Source organism: Sipha flava, unplaced genomic scaffold (genome assembly GCF_003268045.1).
Source record: "Sipha flava isolate LNK unplaced genomic scaffold, YSA_version1 81_pilon_pilon, whole genome shotgun sequence".
NCBI lineage: Eukaryota > Metazoa > Arthropoda > Insecta > Hemiptera > Aphididae > Sipha > Sipha flava.
Genome location: NW_020273623.1, coordinates 311,074 through 329,514, shown reverse-complemented (window position 1 = coordinate 329,514; position 18,441 = coordinate 311,074). Strand labels below are relative to the sequence as shown.

The window sequence follows — 18,441 nt, the reverse complement described above, 5'->3', positions numbered from 1 at the left end:
AGAGTTGTTTAGTGTGGGAAATGTGAGGATTTTCTAGATCAGCAGTTCCCAAACTGTGAGACACAAGGAAATTACTTACAATGTTTTTTCAATTACCATATATTTATTTTTAGATCATGAATAATTTGTTTTCATTTAAATAATAAAAAATTTGTTTTATTTATTCATAGGAGGTGCACAATTAATTAATTTTTGATTTGGAGGAAGCATGACCCAAAAAAGCATAGGAACCGCTAGGCTAGGTGATAAAATAAATACAATAAACTATTTAAGTTTTCTAGAAAAAATTTTTAGTAAAAAAAAAAAAAAACAATCTTAAACGTGATCAAACTTAAAATTATGAGTTGTATAAAACTAAAAAAAAAAAAAACAGGATTCACTTGTGAAAGAAATACTTTTATGCATACTATTTTTTTCCATCATTAAATTAAAACAAATAAATACTTATAAATATTAAATAGTAAATATTATACTACTAATAAATCTAAGGTTTTAAGAAAACTTTTAAAACTTAAGATTTTAAGTTAATAAATTATGATTAAAAATAAATAAAAACAATTACTTAAGTACTGTTGTATTGAACATCAGAACTAAAACAAACTTTTTTTGTATTTTCTCCTGGTTTTTGTTCTTCATCTAAGTTTTCCAACATAGAGGATGTAAAACTGAACTCTGATTCATCACTGTAATTAAAATTTTATTAGACAAAAAAAAACAATCTAAAATAGTTGATTACTCAATGGTATAATTATAATGAATCCTTATTAATAGCACATATTTGGATAAAATATAAATAAAGCAAGAGCTAAAAAGTTCTTAATCTGCTAGTTATATTCATTTTTATAAATTATCACTCAAGAAAATTTAGGCTCAGACTAAACTATAAGTGTTTAATTTACGCTATTTTTAGATTTAAATATAGTTTAAAGTTTGTTAGAAGATAAATAACTCACCATGTGTCTTGTGTGTCTAAAGTATCTAAAGTATCACTTGAAGCCACAGAATTTCTAATAATCTTAGATGGTTCCAATTGAAATATACTGCAAGTACCTTGGAAATCATTTGTATTCTTCAAAAATATATCACTACCGCCTAAATAAACAATGTATATTGTATTAAAAAATTAACTAATGTATGTTTTTTCAGAATTCAAACTTAATTTAATAAACACTTAATAGTAAACTTTTTTTACCTAGAAGTGTAGGATGATTAATGTTTAAAACTACTTGGTCTTTGGGTTGTTTAGTTGATGTAATACTCCATGTGTCTTCATCAATACAGCACGACTGGGTGATTTTTATAATAGAAATTTCAGATTCAGATACAATTATTAAAAATGGTTTTTTGAAAGCTATAAAAAGAATAATTATCAAAATTGTATAATGATTATGACAATATATGGATTACATACCAAAACTATTTGGGCTGTATGGCCACTTCATTTCACCACTACGTGTTTTTTTGCCATCAGCATCAACAAACACACCATACACATTATAACATAATAGGTATTCCTTGTTTTTTGTTAATTCACATACAAACATTGGCCGATAATCATGTGATTTAGCAATTGAGTCTGTGAAAAACCCTAAAAATCAAATAGTTATTTACTGAAACAACAAATAAAAATAAAATAAAATAGCTTACTTTTACAGCTGAAATTTTCTATTTCAATTTTATAAAAACTATTGGTAGTAAATATAATTCCAGTAGGCATAAAGCAAATACATTTTGTTGAGACATTGGTTTTTAGAATTTTTGTTACAATAAACTGCGTATCTTGCCATTTCAAAACACTATAAAAAGTCAAAATAATAATAAATTTAATTATGAGGACGCAATACCCGTGTATATACTTTATCTATTGTTTATCTAATAAACAATACAGAAATATTTCATAAAAGACTTTGCCAAAATTAATAGTTTAGAACATTAACTACTTTAAAAAGGACAAAACTTCTGTGATGCATAACCTTTTTGTAAAATAAATATTTTTGAACAAATAAATTATAGTATAAAACATTATGTAAAAATATGGGCTAAGATTAAAATTTTTCTGAATATCTCAACTATTAATTTGATAGTAAATTTTAATAAATAGTATAAATGTTGATGCTGTAATATTGATTTTGTAAATTTAAATTTTGAATATCACTTTCCCCACTAAAGTAACATTTCTATACTTACGTAATATTATGTTCAGAACCTATAGCTACTATTTCATTACATCGAGAAGCAGAAATACAGTTAACTTCTTTAAGTTCTGACATTGTTAAACCACTTTTGGATGGTTGACTTTGGCGAATTTCATCTATGATCCGTACTACTTCAATAACAGGTTTTGACATAATACTTAATTCTGCATTAAGAGTTACAGTTCTCATGTTACATTTTAGAATTTCTTTTGTGGATCCTAAAAAATGAAAATAATAATGAACAAACATACACACACAATAAGATATATATATTTTTCTTAATCTAGAAATTATAATAAAAACAAACCAGCTATCATTAAAACTAATTGTAGTTTAGGCAGAAAAACAATATCTTTAACTAATTTTGGTCCAATTATAGGGATGAGATCATGTTTAATTTGTTCATGCTGAGTTTTTATATGAACTGAAAATAATCCTTCAACAGCACCCAACAAGAATACCTGCATAAATTAAAACTGTAATTATTAGTCTAATTACAAATACTTTAATAATAACTGTAAAATAATTGAACATACACTTTGTGATATTTGTTGAACACAGTTAACATTAATAAGATTATCCTTCTGGAATGTGTAAATAATATCCTTGTAGTCATGATTAGGTTGTGCTTGAGCAATACATTCACTGTTTTCTAAGAATTCTCTAATTATATTTATCCATTTTAATTTTTCAGACACGCTTGATACAATTATGTATAAAAATAAAGTCATCCACCCAGAGTTCAAATTGTATACTTCTATTTTAAACATTTGGTCATAATCTTCATTGGTATTTTTATCAAATGTAGAATCATTCGATTCTGCAATATCAACAACTTTAACAATGTTAGAAGTCATCATTAATGGTAAAGTATAGAATGATTGCTTGTCATATTTATCATTAAGAATTTGTAATATCCCGTTTTCAAATTTTGCATACTTCCGATCCCAAATCTGTTTTGTATTGCTAAAAAAAATGAATATAACAAGTTATTTTATGTTGTGATAAAAAAATAAAAAATAAAATAATGATAGATCTAAAAAGATGACAAATTAGACAAATTATATCAATATGAAACATAATTTGCTAAATTAATATTTAATCCTGCATACTCAATTAGAGAAATTATAAAAATTATTACTTTTAATATACAAAAGAAAAATAATAGAAAACAGAATAGGCATTTTATACTTACTCCCAAATAGTCACCCATGAATCAATTTTAGATGTTTTTTCAGAGTCATTAATAACAGGTGCAGTAGCTATTTTTTCTTTTGGTAACGGAGTACAATCAGGTCGTAACTCATGTGAACAAGTTACATGTGTTGATACTCTACATTCTTGACATTGACTAATTTGTTGTCCATTCATAATTTCATTTTTGCAGTATGAACATTGTAATCCACCACGTTTGCATATATTTACTTCAAAACTAAAAGATTATGAAATTGTATTAACACATTTTATTGTCGTTTCAAGCAATAGTGAACTTGCCTATGAAATACTGCAGAATTAGTAGATTTATTGTAGGCAGGAGAATTTGATTCAAAATGAAGACGAGTAGGTGCTAAATGTGTTGTCAGCGGACCTTGTGTCTTTATCATATTCAATTCTGCTTGAGTCTGATAAAGTTTAGTTGCAAGATCTTTAGACTTACTTCTTTCAGAATTCAATAATGATTCAATTTCCTAAATTAATTTATAGTATATTTTTTAGTAATATAACAACCAGAGTAAAAAATAATAATAAATACAAAATTTAACTACTTTTTGGTCAATATTTTCTTTATTTTTACCACTAAACAACATATCACCAAGAGTCCTCTTTTTTTTTGTTACTTCATCAAACTTTGTTTGCAAGAAATCAATAAGCTTTGTTTGTTGAAGAATAGTAGCATCTGCTTTAATTAAACGTTCTTCATAATATACTTTTTGTTCCATTATACCATTTTTATACTTTGAAATAACATTTTGCATTACCTAACAGACGATAGTTAAAATAAAAAATATGTAATCATAGATATTATATATTGGCTAAATTTCAACTCACATTTGAATCTTCAACCATAGCTTCTAATTGAGCAGTTAATCGAACATTGGCTTCTTTCAAAAGTTGTTTTTGAGTAATTATTTCAGAAATTTCAGTCTTAACTCTATTTAATTCTTTTGTAGCTTTTTCAGATTCAATTTGCAAGGTATAGAATGTAGTACTTTTATCTCTCAAATTGGAGTTAACTTCATCTAACTATGACATACATTTAAAAATTGCATAACTGCTCATAACAATTAATATTAAATAAATACCTGTTTTTTCAGTGAATCTATTTCTACATTTTTTTCATGAACTCTATCGGTTAATAATTTTAATTCAGCTTTAACATTATCTTGTACACATTCCATAGTTTTACCTCTACTTTCAGCTAATATACGCATTGATTTTTCTTCGTTATACATTTTTTTAGCTTCACGTAATTCATTACGAGTTTTTTCGTTTTCATTCTATAAATATCAATGTGGTTAATACTAGTACTAATAATATTTACTCTTCAAAATAAATAAAATTGATTTTTTTTTTTTTTTAAAATATTTGGTTAACGATTCAGCGTTTTATAATATATTTTAAAGAACTATTAATAGTACTTAATTAATATATATCATATTTATCTTTACAAATTTAACATTTTACAACATATATATTAGGTATTGCAAATTATATAAATAAATACATTAATTTTATATATTTATTAATTTTCATGTGTGATCAGATATAAATAAAAACTATTAATCCATATCAATTATTAAAATGTTTGACTAAAAAGTTAAAAATATATGTTTAAATGCAATTTTATTGATTTATATAAAGGTTAAATTATCAAATAGGTACTTTTATATAAATAATTTTCTACCAAACCAATATACTTATAAAAATAAATCATAACCATATATTTTTATTAACAAATTTTGTAATTATTTCAAATAATATAATTTATTTAATAACTAAATGCTATACATAAATAATTGAGTGTTACAAAAGTTTTGTTTTACTTAAGTCATTATGCATATTTTTATTTATTTTTTAAATTAAAAAAAAGTTTAATTATTTTATTAATGGTACATCTAATTTAAAATAATTGTATACCAACTTGTTTAATTTTAATATCATCCAATAGCTGTTTTTCTTTATTTTTTAATGTCAAAATGGTATCTTCAAATCCCTCAAGTTGCTCATCTTGAACTGTAATCAGATCTTGTAATGTCTTAATATTTCTTTCACTATTATTAAATTTGGTTTTATACTCTAAAATCTAAAATAAAAATTATTTTTTTTAGAAAATGTAAACAAACATTTATTTTGTTTTTAAACATACTTGTCTTTCAAGAGCAGATTTTTCACTATTCCAAATCTTTGATTCATTATTTAACTTAGATAATTCTCCATCTAGTCTTTGACGTTCAGCTATTTCTTTTTCAAGTTTTAACTGTAACGATTCTAAATCTTTGTTGAGATTTTCAATATTATCCTTTAGTGTTGTCAATTCATTATCTTTATTTTTTATCTGCAAATTAGTTTCTTCTTGGATTTTAGCGATTTCCTGTTTGAAATTATTTCTTGAATCTTTGTGGTATTCCTTAACAAAATATTATAGTAAAATGTAATTATTTTGTACTCTAACAAATATTTAATCGTGATTACATATACATTAAGAATAACTTACTCTTAAACTTATAATAGTATCTTCACTTGTTTTCAATTTTCTTTGTAGTATCCTTAAGTCTAATTTTAAATCACGAATTTCCTGTTCTCGATTTTTTAATTCAGATTCAAACTAAAAAACATTTTACACAAATTTATATAAGCTGTTGTTACATTTGAACACAAAGTGACATTTTAAAATGCATACAATTATATTATTCACTTTTTTTTTTTTTTTTGTATTATGAATACATATAGTCTTTTCAAGTAATAGTAATCAATAAGTAATGATTAATGATAAATTTTTGGAAATTAATTTAATCAACATATTCGCTTTGACCATAAAATTATTTAACTAATTAGAATTAAAATGTACCTCTTTTTCAGTATTTTCTTTTGTAGAAATAGCAGTTTCATGTTTTTCAAATGAGATTAATGATTCACTAAATTGTTGTTGCATCTGGGCTATTCTAGCATGTAACTTTTCAATTTCTTTATCTTTTTCTTGATTAAAAGAATTTAATTTAGATTCAAAATCAATTGACATTATTTTACATTTGTTGTTATGTTCAGAAATCATAGCAGCTTCTTTTTTAGCAAACTCAGATACCTACAAAAACAAAAATTTATTAAAACAAAGTAGTAGGTAGGTTAAAAAATACATTTTAATTTTTTTACTTTTGAATTCAAATTATCTAAATCTTTTTCCATGACAAGAATTTTTTTTTTAAGACTTTGATTATCAATATTTAATTGATTTTTTTCAACGCCAAAAGCATCTTCTTTAATTTTTATTTCATTCATTAATGTAGCAACTTGATTATCAATATTGTTTTCTTCAGTTAATTGTTTCGAATGTCGTTCCATATGCCTCAGTTTTGATTTATACTTTAAAATTTTTTTTTGAAGCTGATTTTCTGTGGTTTGATAACGTTTAATATCTTCTTGATGTTTAGATAATCTTAAATGTATAAATAATTAAGGTTAAATTAATTTTGTTTAATACTATTCAAAAGACTAAGCAAAAATTAATAAATAAAAACTAACTGTGATTGTAATTCTGTATTCTGTGCTTGTAAATCTTCATTTTGTACTTTTAATTCTTCAATATTATATAATTCATTCATTGTTTTAATTTCCCATTTATCAATCTCATTCTAAATTATATATACATATATTAATCAAAGTGCATTAAGATTTAGAAAATAAGAAGTCATACTTTAACCATTTCTGCTTGTTTTTTTTCTATAGTATTAATATCTTCATGACTAGTGTCACTAGTTTCACTAATTTTAGTCAATCTACCTAATTCACTACTCAAAGAAGTCACATCTACTTGTAATACAACATTTTCTTCTTCCATCTTTTTAATCTTTTTTTCATTTTCAGCAAATAATTCATCATATTCTGCTAATTTTTCCTCATAAGCCTGAATCAAAACTTGAGCATCCTCTAATTCTTTTCGTTTATTTCTAATAGATATTTCTAGTTCAGGGTTATTAGACATAAAATATGATTGGTTTCGCTTTGATACTTGCAAGCTATAAGTAAAGCCAATGAATGGAAGTTCTCTACCAGAAAATTGTTTTTGTTTCTACAAAAAACCAAATTAAAATTTTCAAACATTAAACATTGAAAAAATATTTTTCATCATACCTTTAAGTCGTTTATATTAAGTGCTGGACACACTCGTTCATGTATTGGAAAATTAGAAACATCATTATCAGATGAAAGTGATGGAATATATGGGGGAACTTGATCTTGTAGAGTGTTGATATTTATTCTTGAAAAAATTTCCAAATCTAACATCATATCAACAGTAAATCTTTTGTCTACATGACATACCAAACATTCAATCATTTGTTTATAAGCTAAAAATAAAAATAAAATTAAGTTATTGAACTGAAAATGCATTATTATATTTAAATTTTCCAGGAAATTTTCAAAACATTTATAAAATATTTTTATTTTTTTTATACCACAAATTTTCAATAAATTACTTACATGATGATATTTTCTGTAAAGAAGGATACTTTACTATATTGTCAAATTTTAATATGTTTGAATAAATAACAGCTTGTTGCTCTGAATTAAAAGGTGTATCTCCAGTAACCATTTCATACGCAACAATACCAACGGACCACAAATCACATTGAGGTCCATAACCATCCATAGTCTTTAAATTTGATTGCATAAACTAATGAATAAAAATAATAATTATAAACTTTTAACCTTGTTTAAATATTTAACACAATTTTACCTTTATTATATTGTGTGTATATATATATATAGACATATGAAAAATGGAATATACTTTGTTAAGGATGGAGTACTGATTTCTTAAAGCATTTTATAAAAAAAAATATGATAAAGAAAAATTAGTTTCTAGCAAAACTTATTGGACTTAGCTACTTAGAAATAATAAGGGTCCAGCACTCAATTAGAGTTAAAAAAAAAACATGGAGGCACAAATTATATATTTCTCATTTTTATTCACATAATCTACTTTCTGATTTAAACACTATTTATTTTATTTTTTGTTTAAAATTTTAAAAAAAAACTGATCAAAGTAAATACAAATCAAGTTTAATAATCTTGGTAATAAATTATTTAAAAAAATTACTTTTGTTTAGATTGTTATAAAAGCTAATTGGTAACAATTAATATAAAATAAAATTGTTGATAAGAATTACGGTTATTCTATATTTTGCATTTTACTTTCTCAATATAAAAGTACATTTTTATGCATAATTACAGTTTAATATAATGCACTAAATATGTTTGTGGTGTATTTTAAAAAATAAATTGATAATTTCTTAATATTTTTTAGATACTACTTTAACTGCTTAAAAATATTGAGGGAGAAAATAATCACTCCAGTAAAATATAATTCTTGCAATTTGTAAAATATGTCATTAGAATTTATGCACAGAAACTCAAAGTTTAAAAATTTGTTAGTTGTGACTGGTTGGATTTAATTTTTACATATTATTAATTATTATAAATTATTTATTATTATTATAATATATTAAACTAATACTTACTAATAAAACTTCAGGTGCTAAATATTCAGATGTACCAACAGGCATACGAGTGCATATTTTTCCATCACGGTTGAGTTTTGCTGAAGAACCAAAATCAACTAATTTTAAATGTCCAACACGATCCAGCATCATATTTTCAGGTTTAATATCACGATGAGCAAATCCCATAGTATGTAAATGTTTAACTGCTAATAAGAGTTCTGCAATATAAAACCTAACAGAAAAAAGATGGATAAATCAAAATCTCTATACATCCACAGCATAAAATTATTTACTTTGACATTTCTTCTGGCAATGAACCATTAAATTTATCAATTAAATTGGCAAAATCACCCCCAGGATGATAGTCCATGACAAGGTAGAGATTTTTAAAATCTTGAAAAGCATAATGTAATTTTGTTAAAAAGGGAGAGCTTGAAGAAACCATAATATCTCTTTCATATTCAAAAAAAGAAATCTAAAATAATAAATAGATAAGTAAATTCACAAAAATAACACATAAATATTTAATTTGTATTACATCTCGTTTGTTAAGCAGATTTTCTTTTTTTAACACTTTCATGGCAAAAACATCTTTGGTATGTCTTTCAGTGACTAATTCAACTTCTCCAAAATGTCCTTTGCCGATTACTTGTTTAGATTCAAAATCATAACGATTGACTCTAAGAGACTTTAACTCTGGTATAATCATTTTAACTGAAATAGAAAAACATTTGGTAACTTATAAATAAATGTATTTTTTATTAAAGTAAACTGTGTACTGATCAAGGTATTTAAAATATGTTTAACGCTTAAACAATTCAATACCAACAATGTCGATTACCAGAAATTAATTATATAAGTACTATAACCTACATTATGCTTCATGTTCTAAATAATTTACAATTATTAATTGGGATTTAGAAATTTAGACAAAATAATATCAATATCATACCAATGATTAATGTATAGAAAAGCTAAAAAAAATAAAAAAGTAACCATAATATCCTGAATTTTCCTTTATATAAATTTGACTAATTATATTTATATACATAATTATCGAAAAAAAATACATTATTCTATACATAGGTAAAACTCATTGAGATTATATGATATAATTGTGGTAATAAAAATTATAAGATATATAAATTGCATGATGTAATGTTATCATAAATTCAAATAAATGATTCCTGTTGGCCCAAAATTAGAGGGAAAATACCGAGGTATGGAAAAGACTAAAATTAATTTTGACTTTAAACAGTTACTAAAAAATGAAACCAATCCAATTAAAGAATATCTCAAAAGGGATTAATTTGATGACAACGTATTGACATCGCGATTTTGTGTGGAACAATTACACGTTAATACAGACTGACTCACATTTGTTTACAAAGTTAGCAATAATCGAATTTGTTTTCATGAATTCGTTGTTGCACTCATCAAACAGCAGTATGAACGCATCGAACAATAATTCTTTGTTCAAAGACGAAGTGGCCATTATGGTCGGACCTGCGAGCATATCATTAAGGCGCATAGACCGTACAGATATTGATTCCGCAGCTGGTTCCATTGTGACGGCCGATTTTCACTCGAAAAGTAATCAAGGATTTAAATATCTTAATCTGCTAATATCACCATAGTCTTGAAATTTTTTTCAAAATGTTAAAATGACAACAAGAAAATAATACACGAGAAAATAGAAAATATGAAAAATAACGTACTAAAGAACACGGCCACAAATTTGAATTTACTAAAAATTTACAATGTCATTTCGCAGTACTCAATGTTCGCACTATAATGAACAGTCGACGACGAAAAAAAACCGTTAAACCGAACAACATAACATGGAGTATGAAAGCATCTATAGCGCGATCTGACAGCGTAATATTCAACGAAAGATAATTTATTACCGTTATCAATCATTTTGTAACCGCCGTTTTTATTGATAACACATCAATATTCGAACGAGCGCTTCCCTGCAGTAAGGCATTTGGCTGCCTTATCATAAAAGAACGTTATCATAGTTTTATAAATTCTTTACATTTGATGTATATAAATTATATTATGTCCTAATGTATATGGTAGGTAGGTAGTAGAGCAAATGAATAGTTGCAATGGATACTGGAGTGATTAAATATAATTACTTTATTACATATTAATTACTAGAAAAATGTAGTTATTTTTTTTCAAAAATGGAGTTAAAGGTCTTAACTCATATTATAGTATGTAACCTAATAATACCATATTTTATCATTTTGCTCATCTCTTTGTAATTTTAGTTTTCTTTTGGCACATCCACTGAGAGGTGCCATTTTAAAATTAATTTAAATATTAAATATATAAGATAAAATTTATAAATATTATAAATTGTACAAATATTAACGCAGGTGACGTTAGCATAAGTGCGGCGTGCGCTGAATGTGAATCTAAGTGCCCAATCGGAGACCATAATATAATTCTATATTTCTATATAAATCAATATAATGACAATACCCTCGCTCAAAGTATTTTAAAAATAGACATACAAGTACACCGTAGTCACTGTCTAGATAAGAACAACTTGACATTGTAGTATAGTACCGGTATTTAGCTATAAGTAGCAATTATTTCCTAATCGATCGTTTAAATTTAGTTACAAGTTACATTACTTAGATTATAATTAAAACCCCATGTATTTGGTTTTATTTGCGTTATATTTAGGCAATATTAAAAATTTGGTAAAAATTAAAAGTAATCATATAATAATGAGCCCCTCTCAATACTTTAGGTGGGCCGGCCTAAGACCGGACACATACGAGGGTGGACCAAGCACACCCTGGCCCTTTAGCTACGTGCCTGCCTACCTACCATATATATTAGGACATAATATAATTGATATTCATCAAATGTAAAGAATTTATAAAACTATACATTATAATATACCTAATAGTATATTAATATATATCTTTTAAATCAAAAGAGATCTTTTAGCTCCTACATTTTACATTTTACATTTACATTTACATTTTACAATTTGAAGTTATGATAACGTTCTTTTATGATAAGCCAACCAAATGCCTTATTGCGGGGAAGCGCTCGTATATTCGACACCTATGTAAATAACACCAATAAAAAAAATAAAAAATGATTACCGTTTTAATAATATTTACTTATGTTACGCTAAATAAATTGTTATTATTTCAAATCGATTCGGTTATTTAACGAATAGAATAGTCAATAAATATTGTTTATTGAAGAATGTAGTGTATATAATTTATCATCGGCTTAATCTAGCCCTACGCAAATCTTTCAGTCTTAACATTTTTGTAAAAATTTTAATAAACATGAATATTGTGTGTATTACATACATTTTATTAATTATAATTATATATTTTATAATACATTTTCTGGTATTTTAACAAGTTGGTGTGTATTTATGATTACATGTTTCGGTAACATTAGCTTTAAAAGAATGTTTTTTTCTAAGCTGAGCTGATTACAAATTACCTTTGCGACAGGATATCACAAGAACAGCTTACCAATATTGCTGTTTTAAATTTTGAAAAACTTTTATGTGGATTTCTATAATTCACAATTTTTCAAATTTAAAAGCCACATTTTTTTTTTTTTTTTTTTTAATAGAGTGTAAATATTTTATGTAAATTTTTGTACTGTGAAAATTGTATAAATAATAAAAAATATAAATGAAACATCGTGTATGCTAGTTCTATTAATTATAATATTTCCAAGTTAGTTAACTAATAGTTTTTGCCACATAATATACAATAGGTTTTAAATAAGAAAATGTTAATAATATGAAGGTTAGGTACATTGAATTCCTTGATATTTTTCTCGCTTCTGGTATAATAGTTAAGAGTACATTGTTCATTACAATAATAAGCTATACTTTATTTGAACTTCAAATTACCACCCCTTCCCCGAATAAGACTTATTGGTTGCTAATACAAAATGCATATGATAAATTGTCTTTTGATTTCCACATAGGCCTCAAGTAATTTCGTGGCGTAGCCAAGGGGGGCTATAGCCTCCACCATGGGCCGTGTTTATATGTATAATGTATCTTAATGTATCTATGTACTAAACTATTATACTACTATTTTTATTTAAGTATTTTAAACCTTTGGTATTAACTAAATTTTGACGATTAACGAATAACAGGTGGGGGGTAAAGGGTGAATTCTCATATCCTCTCTCACCTTACTTATCCAAAAAAGTGATTAGCCCCTCCCATTTAAAAATCCTGGCTACGCCACTGCGTTAGGGCACTGGTCTAGAGAAACTGTTCCACTCAAAATTAAGGCATTAACTACTTATCACATACTTGTAACGCGAATATCTACTGGACCTCACTTCAACACGTAGAATATAATTATGCAAAAATATATAATATGGAAATAATAAAAACCTATAAAGGAAAGCATGCATCTGTTACTTAAAGATCCCTCAACAGTAGCGTAGTGAAAGGGTTTTTATGACGCCTAGGCTTCATGGTGAATGTTATGGGTGGGTGGGGCTATGTGATTGGATTTAGATGTGTTAAGATTTCGGACGAACACAGTGAATTTCCAAGTTCAAACATAAATAAATATATATATATATATATATAGTCGATAAAAATATAACACAACAATTAGATCAAAAATTTTGTATTGTTGAAATTCATTTTAGTTGATTTCAACCATTGATTATAGAATAAATAGATGGGCCGTGGTATAGGGAAAATCGGAGACTAAAATTATAATATTAAAAGTTCCTGTGAGATAGCATTGTACCATTGATTAAATATACTATATTAAATATTAAATATGTATATTTAATCAATGATTGTACGAACGAATAAATATTTTTTCTTGAAATTACATTTTATTATTTTTGTTATCATTTGTCCGTCGATTATGATCGATCTTGACGGTTTTCCGGCATTGCAGCCTATTTATACGTGCACATCGTGGTAGCAATTACACGAGTTTCAGTAAACACAGATTATAATCTGTGATATTTCTATATAGATACATTGGTTGATTGACTTATCATCGAAATTACCGCACAACGAAATATCCGTATACAAAATAATATGAATAGAAGACATAATGGAAGATGATATTGAAAAATTGGAATTTTCTTTATTTGGTGGTTTTATTACATTTGCATTTGCTACCTGACATTTTAATTTATGAGTTTGTCAATAACACACAGTCACAAATGATACAAATGTAAAACACACGTATAAAAATTGAAAATCAGGTGACAATATAATATTAATCAATAGTATCGAGATTCCATCGATAATAATATGAGCAATATAAACAATGGTATCTCAATTTCCCATTTCATTTGAACAAATATTCTATTATTAGAACGACAGCGACTCCTGCACTTCTCATCAATCTATGATAGAGGTACCACTTTAGCGTCATAATCTACATTAGCACTTCATAACGATCGCGTCACAAAAGTGGTAGCCAATTATTATCATTGCATGGGCTATTTATCTGTTCTATAATCAATGATTACAACATAAAAGAGGGAAAACCTATTACAATTTGCTAATTTGAAATTTGAGTAAGTAAAATATAAGTAGGAAGGTAATTCAATCTTTAATTATTTTTAGTCTTCTTCAATTTATATTTCTGAAAAAATATCAATGATGGTATGCCTGAGAAAGAGGTGGGTGGGTAGGTATTGAAATATATGTTGTGCATCATGGTTTATAAATGTTCATCACGCCACTGTCTCTAAACGCGTATGACGAGAAATACAACTCAAGTCTAACCACAAGTACAACGTGTTTAAATAACGCCGCAGATTATTGTACCAGCTGACAATCGAGCCGAAATGTCGAATGACGAAGAATTATGGGGTGATGATGATGATTTGCTTGGTCTCGAGCGGATGGTGTGGAGAGCGCCTATTTGTGTGATAATCCAGGTAAGATTGATTTTTAATATAATGCGTTTGACAGCCAATTTTTTCAATTATTCATCGTTTCTCATATCGATCAAATTGAAGCTACTAGAAATTTTAAAATCATCGACTCTACCTGTAAAATTCAACTTAAAATTATAAATGACTTACAATCAAACCACATATCAAAAACTCGTCCTTCCATAGAGCTTTTAAGACCTCTGCCTGGGCGATTTTCGCTGATAGTAATATTGAGAATATAGTTGACCACATGTTCTTAAAGATTTTAACCAAGAAAATACACACCAAGGCAAAGGCAGTGGATTTTCTCTCCGGGCTATTGATGGCGTATTATTAGGGACTTATCAATATATACCTATGAGCGGATCATCATCTCTACATCTACCTGTATACATCGAAAATACACCATCTATATTAAAAATAATTATTGTCTCATGATAAGAAAATATATATACAAAAATAAGTTTTAGATCGAAATGCTATAATAATAGCTAAGGTCCTTAGCTAGCACACTCTTGTCATCCAACACAGTTATATTATGTGTATCAATGGCGTCTCTAAACCCTTTTATAGGGGCGAGGAAAACTTCATAAATGTATTCACATTTATGTATTTCCCAAGTGTGATATAAATAATAAATAACAAAAATGTAAAAAAAAATGCCATGGAGGGACTGCCCCATTCTCCCTCTGATATGTATATAATTGAAGTATAATGAAATAATTTACTACTATCACGTATGATTATTCTGATTTTTGCAAATAATTTATTTTCAATAATATCCGGTTGTTATGCAAAATATCGTGGATATTATAATATTAAAACAAAAATAGTTACTTTGTGTAAAATGTATTATATAGTATTTAATGCTATTAGTTTTCACAACCCGTCAATATTTTGTTGAAAGAACATACATTGAAATTAAGTTCTATATGATTTTATAATTTCAATGTGCATTTTAACCCTAAACTCCCCTTAAAACAAGGTCGTAGATACTGGGTTTTTATTATTATCAATTTATTTACTAGTTGATATTTTGATAATGGAGGGGGTTTGATCCCCCAAAACCCCCCTTACTTATGCTACTGCTTAAATATATGATCAAATATCCAGCTGTGAATCATATAGAGTGTTATATGACTCAAAATTATGTACCAACTTTAAGGATACCGGATCTAGTTTTATTTACCTATATATATAAACCAGAGGCAGATTTAAGGGAGGTGACGTACCGATCGCCCACTTTCAGCTTTTAAATTTCTCAAATTTTGGTCAAGTTTTCATTCTACTTTATAAATTACTCATAAATATTTATATTCCCCTCCTAATCATGCTTCAAATCTGTCTATGATATAACTCATATATAAAGAATCTTACGAATTGTACGAGTTGGTATGTTACAATTACTCTTAACTATGGTCGTAACAAATGTAAAAATCAATATTCTCATTATTCAATCAACTTATATGTACATATATGGATATGTTATAAACGTTAAAAAATATAAATATTGTTATTAATATGTTTATTTTAATACATTTTTGTAAAAAATTAAATTGGAAATTTTTTTTTGTTTTTATGTGTTTTTTCTTTATATGAAGCGAAAAAAAAATTAAATTTATTATTTAAAAATTTATAAATATAAAAATTTTTTCTAAAAAAAAATGCTTACATTAATTGTTGTTTGGTAGTTCACATTTAAAAAAAATCATCAATACTTTTAACATTTCCACTGGATTAGTGTACGTTCATATATGTTAAGACACTGGGGGACGAATACTCTGCTGTTGAAGTGACCGCAGGTGCACGACACAGGTGAAGCAGTTCCGGCCGTGCACGGAACACCCGGGACGAGGGGAATCGATATGTGCGTGTAGCGTAAAGCCGCGACAAAGTGATGCTCCGGAGGCAAGTGCGAGACGCTGTTGCACGTTGACAATACAAGAGGTGCCTTGTAGCTTTGTTACGCACATTGAATAGTTCCCTATAAAAATCGAAATGAGTGAAAATAAATATATGAGTGTACAATTTCAAAAAAAATGCATACCGTGTAATATGCATAACGTACAATTTTAAAATACTGCTAAATAAAATACATTAAATAATTTATGTTAAATCATTTTTAAGTCTGCGTTCGTTTGAATTTGATTTTGTGTATCATTTTTCAGCCATTTAACTTCGTCAGTGCCCTTAAATTGTTATCGTTATACCTATTTTCTTTACTAATTCTTCGTCTTTGGTTTGCAATATGGCCTCAGAAATATGAACACCACGTTTTATTATAAACGAAAACCAAAAATCATAGCCTTATTAACATCGGGATCTTTCTCTTTCCTATAAATATTTCGAGGTATCGCGTGAAATGTTTTCTCCTTTGAGAATTTTTGCAATTTTACAATTGTTGACTTCAAACCACATGATTATTCAGAGATTTGACGTTGTGAGAACAGGAAAAACCCGACAAAAACGTTATAACTTTATGGAAAATCACGATTTTTTTTTCACTCTTGAAAAAACCTTTTCAATGAATATTTATATAATAACTAGCTATCCCGACACGGCGTTGCCCGCGTATTAGTTGGTTTTTTGGCATTTTCGTAGGCCATGTATTAGTGTTATTATGTATGAGAAAATTTAAAAGTAATAGGTAAAGTATCTAAATGTTGAAATTAAGTACAAACCAACAAATATATTTTCTGAATTTACGTCGTACCGAACTTCGCATTTTATACCTTTGAACATTTCTCGAAAATTCTATAACTTTCTTCATTACAACAATTGCAATGCAAAAAATAATATTGAGATAAAAACTATCCTATATATTTATTAAAATAATTGCAATGCAAAAAATAATATTGAGATAAAAACCATAGGTTAGGTTAGTTATATAATTCTCGGAACAATTCATATCTACACGCCGACGACGATAAAACACACACAATAGAAAAAAGGTCAGATTACAGGTAGCTATATAGATACTTGCGGTCGGTCACGGGAAAACCCGAAATACACCATGCAATTATACACATTTATTAAAAAGTTAATTAAAATATTTAAAATATTAAAAAATTTGAAAAAAAACTATCCTATATTTTAAGTTGGACCAAATTACACACGGTGTAAAAAATTTCATCAAAATCGGTCAAGTAGTTTCGGAGATTATCGCGAACATACATCGTGACACGAAATTATTTTTAGACAGTATATTTTTAATAAAAAAAAATAAATTATTGTTATCACCATTTCCTAAATATTTATTATTATATAAATATTAGGATAATATTATTTTTCAAATAAAATGCATGGTAAAAATTCACAGTTGTAATTTAACATTTTATGATTAATATTATTTATGAATAACCTAAATTATATTTAATCACCTATATTTTGTAAGATGATACAATTGTACAGTTTTAGTAAGTATATGACTTAGATCACGATTTTTTTAAAAACTATATTTTTATTAATTATATTGATCTAGCTGAGGTTTAAAATATTTTAACTATCCAACTATAATAATTTGCGACTAAAAGTTTTAAAAACACCAACATTTCTAATATTTTAATTTTATTAAATTTAAAAGATAAAATTATAATACATTTGTT

The 18,441-nt window shown here is 26.4% G+C and overlaps 1 protein-coding gene across 2 annotated transcripts; it reads right to left on the bottom strand.

Annotated features, from left to right (window-relative positions):
• Positions 1-526: 526 nt before the first annotated feature.
• LOC112693192 (citron Rho-interacting kinase-like) lies at positions 527-11,022 on the bottom strand. 2 transcript variants are annotated; one of them, XM_025568149.1, is made up of 27 exons: positions 10,633-11,022; positions 10,292-10,552; positions 9,453-9,628; positions 9,208-9,389; positions 8,933-9,146; positions 7,893-8,085; positions 7,545-7,759; positions 7,108-7,482; positions 6,936-7,045; positions 6,567-6,849; positions 6,265-6,498; positions 5,911-6,021; positions 5,563-5,823; positions 5,338-5,499; positions 4,499-4,693; positions 4,245-4,439; positions 3,962-4,174; positions 3,690-3,883; positions 3,391-3,627; positions 2,732-3,161; positions 2,503-2,656; positions 2,188-2,413; positions 1,648-1,796; positions 1,412-1,588; positions 1,193-1,351; positions 954-1,092; positions 527-683 (listed from the first exon to the last, which is right to left on the bottom strand). In XM_025568149.1, the coding sequence occupies exons 2-27, from the start codon at positions 10,479-10,481 to the stop codon at positions 563-565; spliced, it is 5,295 nt and encodes a 1,764-aa protein (XP_025423934.1). In that variant the 5' UTR covers positions 10,482-10,552; positions 10,633-11,022; the 3' UTR covers positions 527-562. The 2 variants fall into 2 exon arrangements, with proteins under 2 accessions (XP_025423934.1, XP_025423933.1); XM_025568148.1 differs by lacking the exon at positions 10,633-11,022 and having other exon boundaries at positions 10,292-10,593.
• Between the last annotated feature and the right edge of the window lie 7,419 nt (positions 11,023-18,441).